This window comes from Cotesia glomerata, linkage group LG4 (genome assembly GCF_020080835.1).
Source record: "Cotesia glomerata isolate CgM1 linkage group LG4, MPM_Cglom_v2.3, whole genome shotgun sequence".
NCBI lineage: Eukaryota > Metazoa > Arthropoda > Insecta > Hymenoptera > Braconidae > Cotesia > Cotesia glomerata.
Window position 1 is genome coordinate 23,139,427 of NC_058161.1, and position 13,287 is coordinate 23,152,713.

At 29.4% G+C, this 13,287-nt stretch overlaps 1 protein-coding gene across 4 annotated transcripts in view; it reads right to left on the minus strand.

Moving 5' to 3' along the window:
- Window positions 1-1,035: 1,035 nt before the first annotated feature.
- The window catches only part of LOC123264286, a 90,617-nt gene continuing 78,365 nt past the window's right edge, over window positions 1,036-13,287 (minus strand). For 3 of the 4 annotated variants that reach the window (XM_044727509.1, XM_044727506.1, XM_044727508.1), the window contains 2 exons: window positions 8,708-9,069; window positions 1,036-2,059 (listed from right to left, as the gene is read on the minus strand). In XM_044727509.1, the coding sequence (XP_044583444.1) occupies window positions 1,804-2,059; window positions 8,708-9,069 (618 nt within the window). In that variant the 3' untranslated portion in view covers window positions 1,036-1,803. Of the gene's footprint in view, window positions 2,060-8,707; window positions 9,073-13,287 lie in introns of all 4 variants that reach the window. The other variant, XM_044727510.1, reaches the window with a different exon arrangement.

Sequence of the window (13,287 nt, forward strand, 5' to 3'; positions counted from 1 at the left end):
CTTTGATATCAGAAGACAAACGGAATTTAACACTCAGATTAAAATGGCCCATCTTTATGTAAAATATGTTATACAAATACAATCAATCAATCATTACGCATATTTCAAACACAAAAGAACAAATATTTTCAGAAAAATTTGATATTACTGTGAAAAAAATTTTATATGAGAAAAAAAAAACAGTTTTCCATAATACACGCTTATTAACTCTGAAGTCAAAAGTTAAAAAATAGTTTTCCTTACTATAAAAATAAGAAGTTTATCAATTAAATGATCGTTCTTTTTACAAAAAATTTGATGAGTATCATAATGTTTTAAGTTTAAACAAACTTTAATATTCTTATAGAAAGAGCTTAGTAAAAATCTCATTTTTCATCAATAACATTTCATATTAAAATATTTGGTCTCATAGTCTTTTTGTTGCAATTAATCAAAAATTATGTATGTATATATAGATAAATATATATTTTACCCGTTCTATTGTTTACGAATGAAATGATAACCTAAAAAATCTTGATGTATAGCAAATATAAAATCATACATAACTTTATTCTTTGTCATGCAACATGATATAACTCTATATCTAGATAACAAACATAAAAATATATAAATTTATTTACAAATAAGCATAAAAAAAATCTATATGGTAAGTGTTTATCAAAAATTATCACTCTTAACAAAATATTATTTATTTCAAACTTGTGATTTTTTGTTAGGCTTCAAAAAAATGTCATTAATCTAACAAATTCATCCATAAAGGTAGAAAATTTTTAATACAAATAATTTCAATTTAATAAAATTGTATCAACGTAAAATATAAATATAATAATCTGTCATTCATTCATTTTTTATCAATATACAGCTAATATTCATTTTATGTAACGAAATTTTATTAATAAAAAATTGAAAAAATTTCCAAAATAAAAAAAAATCTATTTATTATTCAGTCTTGAGTTAAAGTAGTTGTTCTATGTATTTTTTAATGAAAGACTTTAATTATATTCTTTACACTTTTTTGATTAAATGCCATTTTGGACTCTATTTTCATCAGCTACTTGAAATATACGTAATCTAGTGTCCCCAGTTATTGTCTTTACCGACATTATCCCCTTTTACGTTGATAATTATAATTTTTTTTTTTAAGTTTACAATTGAATAAAAATGAAAAAAAAAAAAAACAAAAGTAATAACGTTATAAATTCTCGACACTCCTATACAGAATACAAAAATTCTTTGCTGTAAAATAAATATTCTTGATAAAAAATTTTATTAAGGAACACCAAAATTACTTTGGATAAAATAAAAATTGTTTAGACTAAAAATGAAAAGTATCACAATCTTAATAATTCGATATAGAATTTTTTCCATAAAAAGTTAATCGTCAAATCTTACTGCCGTCTACAAAATAATGATAATTTATTGACATTATTTATTTGTATACGAAAAATTTACTTTTACAATGGTTATAACTGAAATTTGTTCATTAGTCGCTGAAGTGATTGAAGTATTTTAATTTCTCAATTATTCATTCGAATAAATTCTTGCTGAACAACTACTTTAAAAAACTTTGCAAATCTTATTTGCGGATATATTTTCTTGCTTTCTTAATCATTCATTATATTTTATAGAAAATAAAATTTAAAACAAATAGACACCTATTATAAGAAAAATTTTTTTTATATAATTCATACTTGTAGTAATAATTATGACGGTAGGAAAATCTTTTTTCATAATCTGTTTATAAAAGTAACAGTTATCATGAACCATGGAGCAAAAATATTATTTTCAATCCACAAATACATTTTAGATTGGTGGCGGTCCACGAATATACCGCAGTTGTGGAGTAAATATAAAATTAACATTATTAGATGCCTCACAACAATGAGGTTCTAAAAAACATGCAGCGCAAAATAGAGCTATCAAGGCTAACTGTAAAGGCAATGCAGCCTTTAGAACTCTCCAAACCCAGTTTTGGGACGTACTTGGTTCTTCATCAGGATCAGCTGCAACGATAAACTTACGTGATGCTTCTGAATCTATGAACCGCTTTTTTCGTTTGCTGAAAATATAAAAACAAAAATGGTAAGAAAAATTAGATATAAAAGTGATAACTTGCTAAGTATAGAATAAAGATGTTGAACTAAGAAAAGAGATCATCCGACTTTTTACAACTTTTTTACGACATAATACGAGTAGTCTGTGTGATTTCAAGAACTAAATCTATTCCCCGTCCCACAAGGTGGTGATTAAATGTTACCATAAAAAAAGAAATCAAAACTGTTAACCTAAGGTTTATGACAGAACGAAAATGAATTTGTAAAACATAGTTAAACAAAATACGCAAATCTTGAAAATAGACAGGGATATGGCATCATAGAGCAGAAAATAAAATTTTAACGGGTTTTTTTCGAAATCACTAACTGGCGGACAAACAATCTCCGCAGCCACTCGACCAATTTGATGAAACTTTCTACGATTCTTTATTAAGGTTTTTTATGTAGTAATCTACCACATTTTTCGAAAAATATTTTACTGGACGCAAAAAGTGCAAAAATAGGTCAATTTTCGAACATTTTTTTTTCATATAGCCGCCATTTTTTTTATTTAATCGATTTTTGGCAAAAGGTGGTAAATTACCACGTGACAAACCTTCCTCTTTACAATGTCGTTTCTAATTGTTCCTCATCATGGAACACCTTTTTTTGAGGGCTCGACTTTAGTGCCCTCTGAAAACTCATAAAGAAGCAATCTCGTGAAGAAGATGAGAAAAACGTTTTTGAAAATAAGCTTGTTTTCGCTCTCTAGAGTAGACACATATCTTAAAGAAGAAATAAAAATTTCGAAAATAAACGCTTTGCTCGAAAATAGATAATTAAATAATCTATCGAGTAGCAAATTGTTTTGTCTTAAACCAATAGATAAAACTAGTAAACTAGCAAGATTAGATGACAAAAAAATTTGGTTTTTAAATAATTTTGTCAATTATCTTCACTCATCAACAGATTTCAAAAAAAAAAATAATTTCGTATCACTGACTTGAATATTAAGTTGAAACAAATTATATACTTCTACTTTATCGATCGATTTAAATAAAAAGCCGACTTGATCATCCATAAGACTTCTATCTACATAAGATCGGAAATAATACAATATATTTCGGTATTCTTAATTCTCTACGAGATCGCTCCATCACTTTTGACAAAATTCTTAAAAATATTTGATTTACTAATCAAAGCAAGACGCCTGGACTTTGTTAATCGAATTATTTTCTCAATAATAGAAAACAAAATGATAAAGATGTACTCTTTTTCTCCCTTCTATTGCCGTTATTAATTTCCTCTTAAATTGCTCAGCAAAAGACGTTATATTTTCAAGTCGTGATAATTTTCTTAAATTTTTGAAACTAACAGCAAAAATTATTCAGGATAGAACAAAGATGATATAAAAAATTTTTATTTTGAACCTGAAGAGTTTAAATACCTATAATAAATTAAGAGATTAAATTTCGATTATATACATTCAAGGAAATGTGTATAATTAAATTCAACAATTAGAAGTATGTTGATTAGAAAAAAGCCATAAGAAATTCCGTAAACTTATTACACTGAGTGAGAATTCATAAAATGAAGGGATAAATATAAACTGAGGGTTGAAGAAATAGCTAGAGGCGACTAAACAGGTTTATGAAAAGCTATAATTCATTTCTTCAGCGAGAAACAATTATAGGTATCGCAGTAACTTCATGTACAGTAGTAAGTTATTAGAAGTATTTTCACGAGAATGAACTGGAAGATTCTCATAAAAACCAAAAAATATTTAAAGAAATTGCATCATTAAAGTTTATTTTTTTGCCATCATTTTCCAACTATAAGATCGTAAGGTGTCACTGTTATCTAGCCTGCGCCTTAGCATAATTAAATTTAAAAAAAGCACACTCTTTTGTGAGTTAAGTTTTTCATTATTGGCAATTGACACAGGGACGTACTACTGAAACGACACTTTTATTTTTTCAATCGAAAAATATGAATTACGTAACTGCTTAATATGGCGAAATCAAAACGTTTACTTTACTATCAATGAAAAGTATAAGGGTTAGATCTCATGAGAATTTATCAATTTTATTTGTACAGATCAAATAATTATCGTAGAAATAAATAAAAAGTTTGGAAAATCCAAATGAGCATGCCTTAAGCGCTCATGTCATACATAAATTATTCAAATCATAACATAAATTATTCGTTTTTAATTTGAATTTTCTCGCGAGTAGTATTATCCCCTCTGTAGGTCGAACTAAAGAAAAATTTTAACAGATGATAAAACAGTTAGTAACTATACCATCATGTATATATAGTTTCTGCTTGTTTATAGTTATTTCAATTCTGTTTATGAAAAATAATATATATGGCTGCCGAAATCGCAGAAAAAGTCACCGAACTGACAATCGAAAAAAATTAACTGTATCGAAACGGAATTATTTTGACACGCAATTTTCACAAGGGTTTTGAAAAACTTCCTCAGGAATAAAACAAAAAAAAATTAAATCGTGAAAGTGATTTTTGACAATGTTGTGGTGTTATCAAGCCCATAGCTCCCGTGAATACCACGCTCTTATTCATTTAATTCATCAGAAAAACGAGTTTTTTCTGAGAAATCTTATTTAATCGATAAGAAAATTTTTTTAACGTGTTCTGTAGTTACTATTATTTATTTCAATATGCTTTTTATCCATAATTATGGATATATCTTTACCACACTAGCTTTTCACTTGTTCTAACGATAGCAGTTTCAAAGTCCTTTTCTTCCGACTTAATACAAAATACAGGAATAAGGGAAATTTTGGCTCTTCCCTAGCGGTTTTGTTAATGCCGAAAAAATGTAGCAATTATACAGTATTAATGCGGTATTTTTTCAGCATTTTTTCGGTTGTTTTGGTCAGTTTTTTCATCGAAACATTTCGGAACATTTACCGTAAAAATGCGAATAATTTACACACAAAATGCAAAATATTTACGCTGAAAATGCGGCATACTTATTGTAATAACGTGGTAAAATGACTGTATTAAAACCATATTTAAAAAATGGTGTAAAACTAAATAATGCTCGGACTGGAATTCGAACCCAGAACCTCCCGAAGACATGTCGGCTACTCTACCATTTGAGCTACTCGGCCTAATATACCAAATTTCCTTTTCTTATTCTATATACATTAAGCCACACCGTCCATCTTACGATAAGCATTTTTAAAATTAAATAGTATAATTATATATGTGAAACAATATAACTTTTCGATTTTAGAAAATTTGCAATTTTCTAAGTGAGAAATTAAAGATTGAAATTAAAATTAGAATATATTTACTTTGTCACAGTGTTTGCTCACTGTGGCATTTCCCGCCGTGCCTGAGCACACTGGTGTTGGAGGTTTCGCCAGATGGCGGCACCTCTCGAGCGACTTGTAAAAATTTAATAAGTTAAGGTTTAGTTTTAAGTTTAAATTGTCTATTAATATTTTATTTTCAGCCCAGAAGGTGATTAGGATGATCGCTGACGACTTAAGATTAGTGGGAGTTAGTTTTTGAGGCTTAATTTAAACAATTTAATTTATTTAATTATTTTAAGTTATTAAAATGGCCGGGGCTCGAGTGAGTAGCCGACGGGCCTGAGAATGCCCGAGGCCCCCAGTCCAGAGCAGACGAGCCTGACACTCAGCTCAAATTCATTATTTTTAAACTCACGTTTGGCCTGAATTTATTAAATACTTGGTCAAATAATAACTATTAGCATTAAAAAGATTATTGCGAGCATGCATGCGGATGCTGGCTCGATTCATGTCCCGGGGAGGAGATTACTCAGCATTTGGGTGGAATTTGGACTTTTTGAATGGCACCGGCGGTAGCTCGAGGTGACAAAAAGTCCCTCGTGAGGGCGGGTCGGTGGCCTCTCCTGGCAGCATGCTGCCGGCGGAAAGTATAGTCAGTCACAGGTGTGATTTGTAATTACGAGCATCAGTGTGTTCAAGCTAACTAAATTTTTATATAAAAGTCCACAGTTACAGTTTGATTTATTTAATAAGGAATTTTATCGGTTTTGGCCGACTTTGCTGACATTTTTGGTAAGTCCTTGAATATTATTCCACCGGGGAAATTGCTGAGAACCTCCCGGGCGTGAACCGGCGCCGGTTTTCCGAGTGAGGCCGCCATTTTTACCACGTGGCTGACACTTGGTAATTTCTTTATGTTGGATTGTTCGATTTTGCAAGTAAATTATTAGTAATCAAATGTGAGTTTAGTTTATCAATTAAAGTTAAAATTGCCTCCCGGGGAAAATCTCGCAGCGGTTGACATCTGATCGCGTCCTGTGACTCACTTTAATTTAACATGCGCTTGATCAAAATGAGAATTTGTATTATCATTATTATCATTTCTCAAGTGTGATATATTTTCGATAATACTGAAAATCGACTATTATCATAATTATTATATTTAAATGCGATTCACTTTCGATAATATTGAATGTCGATTGTTATTATCATTATTATTATTTTTGAGCGTAATTATTTAGATAATATGGATTATCGATTATTATTATAATTATTACTTTTCAAGCGAAATTTATTCTAACTAATACTGAATATCTATTATTATTACAATTATTATTTTTGGCGTGATTAATTGTATTAAATATCAATTATTATTACAATTATTATTTTTGGCGTGATTAATTGTATTAAATATCAATTATTATTACAATTATTATATTTTGGCGTGATTAATTGTATTAAATATCAATTGTTATTGCGATTATTATGTACTAAGCGTGAAAAATATTCAGATTTATTGAATATTGAATATTATTATTATTACTATTAAAATTGTAAGCGAGTTTAAAAATTCCAGAAAGGATTTGTTTTGTTATTTGAAAATAAGATTAATTTAGCCTACGGAGGATCTCAGTGATTTAAACCTCTTAGGCCGTAATTTAAATAAATTTTTATTTAAGAATTTATTCCTATTTACTTTATTTTCTTTAACTATTTTCTTTGTGCTGACTACCTAATATTTCTTGGATCCCTTTCCTCTGATCCCTAATATTATTTTAACAAGGTTATTTAGTGAACAAGGGCAGAGTCATTATTTCTAATCTTACATTCTATCTTATTTTTCGTTTTAATTATACCGTTGCTTCATTTTCTTACGCACAGTGATTTGAATCGTTGATTGATCGTTCGGCGCGGCCCCTGGGTGGTTTGGTTATTTTTGGTAATTTTTATAGGAAAAATTACCTGGCGCTCATCGGGAATTCTGACCCAGCCTGAGGGTCCCCTGGTTAATTGTTATATATTTAAGAAGGGCGAGCGTAAAATACTCTACCCAGCCGGTAACTCCGCCACCGGTTAAATTTTGTTGAAATTAGGAGAACAGTATTGTTACAACTTAACATATGTATTCCTTTGTATTCATTGCCGCTAAATACTTAATTAAAAAATAATGTTCTACATAGTATTTATTCAAAAACAGTATTTGTTTTTGCAAAGAAGCGATGGAGAATAAAATTGGAAATTTTTCATTTTATTCATTTCTAACATAGAAGTGAACTAAAAATAAAACCAAATCTTTAATAATTGCCCATTATATCAGAAAATATTTGGCAAAATTATGGAATAATTACGGTATTGTTAGCAAAAAAATATGGTTTTATTACTTAAAAATTACTGTATTATTATGGTAATTATTTGGAATTTTTTGGATAAAATTTGGGCATTAATGCGGTAATCGTATAGTATATTTTTGGTAGCTGTACAGCATAAGTGCAGTATATATACTGGATAATTACAGTATAAAAACTGACCAAAACAACTATAGTTTAATCGCATTATTACCGAATTATAACAGTAAATATATGGCATGAGCATAAATGCCGAAAAATTACGGTATTTTTACGGCATTCTCAAAACCGCGAGAGAATTGATTGGTTTAAATTGGCAATAGTAGGAGGACCTATACGACGATACAAACATATGGTATGAGGTAGAGAAGAAGGTAATTTATAACCCTGCTCAGCCAAAATTTTCCCAAATATTTTCTCAGAAGACTAAAATGTCATTGAAGGGATTAAAAACGATAATCTTAAAAACCCTCATAAATATTTTTAAAATATTACACTAAATGCGGATAACTAAAAGACCAAAAAAACATGCGGACTCTTCGCTTGGAAGGATAACTGAAGGATAAAAATAAATTTAATTAAGGGACTTTGAAATGAGCCATTTTATGAAAGAAACATATTTTTCAAGTATCCATTAGAGGCAAATACATTTTTTTTGTTTTTAAATTAAATTTTCAATAATTCTATCTAAGATAGATATTATTTTGGTATAATTTAAAAATAACATTTAACATGAACAAAGTCTGTGAAATTCCAATGAAGTTAAATTTTAGAGGTGGATACTTTTTGCTCAGTTTGCCTTTCAAGGGTTAAAATTGATTTTCAGATTATGAAAGTTCTCGAATAGTAGTAATCTAATTATTGTTTATATCACCAACTATATCTAATTTCTTATTATAGCATCATAAGATTATTGTGCCAATAACTCACAAATAAAACCAGATTTAATTTGTTACGAAATTAGATGTAGTTGACTGAAGAAAATTAATAGTCTCAAGTTCAATTTATCTAATAGTAATTGAAATAATTTTAACATTGTACTTACCTAGATAAATATTTAGCTTGAGAACGTGTTGTCACTTGAGCTTTGACACTTGCTGCAGTTCTGACAATAAGTTCGCGGCACTGTTTTTGTAAATTCCGCAGTTCAGCTTCAGCGTTTCCAACCCTGCGTAATAATTCTGTAAGAGCTTCATTTCCGGGTGCAAGTTGACTTTCCAAGCTACGTGTCAATCGACGAAGAGCTGCCAAACGACGTTCACGCTCATTTAACTCTTGTTCACTTCCACTATCAGAAATTCCGGAATCTGAAAATGACCCAGTCTCCTGGCCTAAATTGAACAGGCCTGACTCGACAAAATTTTCACTTGACACCAATGTTAATACATCTTGTTTAATAACTTTGTTCTGCAACAAAAAAAAATTGTCATCATGAATTGATTGACCAATATAGCATTATGATGGGTCATGATTATAAAAATATTTATGCACGAAAAGGATGAAATTTTTCGATTTACGTTAAGGAGCGTTTTATCGATCATGATAAGTTTATTTATGACCCTATGAAGCTGGCTAAAAAATTCTATGTCTTTTAATTGAAAGGTGAATAGATAAAAAAGAACCTGGAAAACGATTAACTGTACAGACCATTCCTGGAACTTGCTATTATCTTTAACAGCCGAGACCAGTGATTGCAGTTTCAATCGGCTTAGCGAAACGAATGGAAATTTTTAAAAAACCTTTTTAGAGATAATAGATAATTTAATAAACTATTTCACCACAAAGCGTTTTTTTCAAAAATTTCATTCGTTTCATGAAACCAATCGAAACTGCAATTGCTCTGCTGTTGGGAGTGCGACAGAGATAGTTCCGTTGAACTCCGTGAGAGCAAAGCGAAAAAAAGATGGTCTCGCCTGTTAAGTTCAAAACGCTCGAAAATTTGCATATTCAGAAGTTTTGAGCTTTTTGAATTTATTAATATGATTAATACATTTTCGAGCTCATCAAGTTCAACAATCTAGTATTGGTAAAATACTTCTTTGAAAATAGTAGGGGTAGCTTTTTAGATCCTCAAAACGTCAAGTTCTGATAAAAACTCGATTTTCAAGAAACAAGACGGAATCAATAATTTCCTTATTTTTTAATATTATTGATTTTTATGTTTTCATAATGAAATTGAAAACCTTATTATTAAAGAAAAAATGTTAATTACTTGATTAAATCTCGATTGTGCGCTAAACAAAAAGTTCCTTAATTTTTAAATATTCACAGTTTTTTAGTAAACAGTTAAATAACAACACGGAAAAAAAAATCTGAAAAGAAGTTGACCTTACAGGCCATTCCTGGAACTTCCCGCTATATTCAAACTCAAAACGCTTGAAAAATTTCACAATCAAAAAGATTATCTTTTACTTGCTAAGTGATTCAGCAAGAAATTTAGAAGTTATAAAAAAAAAAAAAAAAAAAAAAAACACTTTTTTCCAAATTTTTCGACAACGATTTCTCTTGAATGAACAAACCGATGTGGCAGCAACATGATTTTCACGTAGCAGGCAATTATAGTAAAAACAACAACAATAATAATAATTAGAATATTTTCAGCCTTATTGGTCATACGTGACTAGTGGATCTTTAATTCAAGCCAATAGATGGACACTCGATCTTCCCTAGGTTCATGTGGGGCAAGAGTGCGCAGTGGGTAAGAGTACGCAAACCCATTCATTTGAGTCCCAAATACATGGGATTGCGCACTCTTACCCGCTGTGCACATTTGCCCTACATGACTCTATATATCGAGAGTTTCCTCTCTTCTACTAAGTTCAATGGAAATCCATCGAACTTGAATACTAGTAAAGCCGGAAGCTTGTAGTATCTGTTCGAGTTATAAAGATGTTAATTGAATGACAGATAATGAAAGAAATTAAATAAGAGCAAAGACAAAATTTGAAAAAATAAATGGGGTTGGTTGCTAAGCCAAGAATTGAACCTGTATTCTATTCTAATTTAAACACACAATCGGTCGATGAAAAAATAACTCTGAAAATTTGTACTAACGCCTCAATAATAATTACTACATTACCATCGTAGTAGGTAGTTTGGGTAGGAGAAAGGGAAAGTAAGTAAGCATTGAGAGTATAAGAATGAACTGAGAGAAATGATGGTGGTAGGGGCCCGGTAGCTTAACTGGTAGAGCTCTTGACATATTATCAGGGAGATCCAGGTTCGATTCCTGGCTTGGCAACCAACCCCATTTTATTTTTTTCAAAGTTTGTCTTTGCTCTCATTTAATTTCTTTCATTATCTTTCATTCAATTAACATCTTTATAACTCGAACAGATACTACAAGCTTCCAGCTTTACTAGTATTGAAGTTCGATGGATTTCCATCGAACTTAGTAGAAGAGAGGAAACTCTCGATAATAATGATTTGTTTATTTAGCATTTGCTACATTCTTTACAATTATAATTCTCTGTTTCTTTGGTACGAAAAGTTTAAGGATATATTTTTTTATAAATACATTGTTTTGACATGATTTTTCAATAATCTCTTAGATACATTAATTAATTTTTGTTCTTTTATTATTTTCGGTAGTTCATTAAACCATACAAATCCTCGATATACTATAGATTTTTCTGCCGTCATTGTTCGTGTATGCTTAATCAAAAGTAAACTATTATTACGCGTATTATAATTATGATTGTTGCTTACTAATTCAATTTGTTCATTCAAATAATTAGGTAAAATATTATGGAGCATCTTGAATACAAACAGACAACAGTTGTAATATATCTTTTGTTTTACTGACAACCAACCAAGTGTGTCAAGCATCAGATTAATGTTAGTATATATATTTACATTTAAAATTGCTCTCATAGCACGATTTTGGAGTTTTTGTAGTATTTTAATTTTTTTTTGATCATAATTAAGCATCATAGCACTACAGTATTCAAAATGCGGTGCTATTATCGATTTATAGATAATAGTTTTCGCAAAATTACTAACTGTATTTCGTAGTCTAGATAGTAAGTTGACTTTTTTCGCTATTTTATTAGCAACGTAAGTTGCATTGTCTTTGAAATTTAAATGATGATCAATAATGACACCTAGATATTTGGTTTTGTCTACATATTGTATATTGGCTCCATTGATTACTACATTACATGCTTTAAGGTCGATCTTGTTTCTCTTGTCGTGAATGACTATATATACTGTTTTTTTCTTTATATTTATTTTTAGTTGATTTTTATTTAACCAATTAGTTAACATATTTAACGCAGTATTTAGTTTATTTTGAATGTATTTAATATTATTATGAGCAACATACAACATCATGTCGTCGGCAAATAAACGACATTTAATACCTAAGTTCTTGAATATTTCAATTATTTCATTTATATATAATATAAAAAATAAGGGGTCTAATTTAGAACCTTGGGGGACTCCATGGTTAATTTCATACTCATCTGAAACAGCATTCTCAAATTTAACTTTTTGTTTTCTATTAGATAAGTATGAATTAAACCATTCTAGCACTGTTCCTGATATTCCTAGTTTTTTTAATTTATCTAATAATAATTTTCTATTTATTGTCTCAAACGCCTTAGCGAAGTCAATAAATACTACTCCAATTAACAGACTATCATCTAAATTCTTACGCCAATCTATAAAACTATGCTGTAATGCTGTTTCACATGAGTAATTAACCCTGAAGCCAGACTGTTCATCAAAGAGAATGGCATTATTATTTACATAATTAAGCAGTTGTACTTTTACTACCTCTTCTAGTATTTGTTCATATACCGGCAGAATGTTTATGGGTCTGAGTTCTTCTACTTTAATACTGTCTTTTACTTTTTGTATAGGAGTTATTATGGAGGTTTTCCAGTTATCAGGGACGAGTCCTAAATCTAATGACTTATTAATCATAAATGAAATAATATCTTTTTCAGTTTCCCAAACATATTTAAGAGTTCTTGCATTAATTTCTAGTTTTGTACCTTTACTCTCATCAAAACCGTTTATAATTTTATCTAATTCAGATAAAGTTATGTTCTCAAACTTATCCCAATTTATACGCACATTATAATTACTATCGTGATTTAAATTTACTTCTTTAAAATTGATATCGTTTATTATTTGTTCCACACTATCAATAAAATACTGATTTAATTTATTAGCAATTTGCATTTGATCCGATACTATGCTGTCATGAAAGTTGACAACGTCGAAGCTAGAGTACGTATTTTTTCCTCCAATCAGATTCTTTAACGACCTCCACATTAACTTTGAATTAGTTTTATTCTGATCTATTTGCTGTTCATAATATTTTGTTTTAGCGTCTCTAATTTCTTTAACAATTTTGTTTCGTAATTTTTTATATTTTTCAATATCAGTTATTTGTTGTGATTTTTTGGCAGCATAGTAAGCAGTATCACGCTGTTTTATTTGATAAATTATACTCTTATCTATCGAAGGTTTACTCTTCCAGTCAATTTTTTTATATTTCTTTTTTATTGGAGCTAATTCATTTATACTAGAGTTTATATCACAGATTATTTTATTTACAATATAACTATAATTATATATACTACAATTATTATCACAATTTATTTTTTTTAGTCTAGA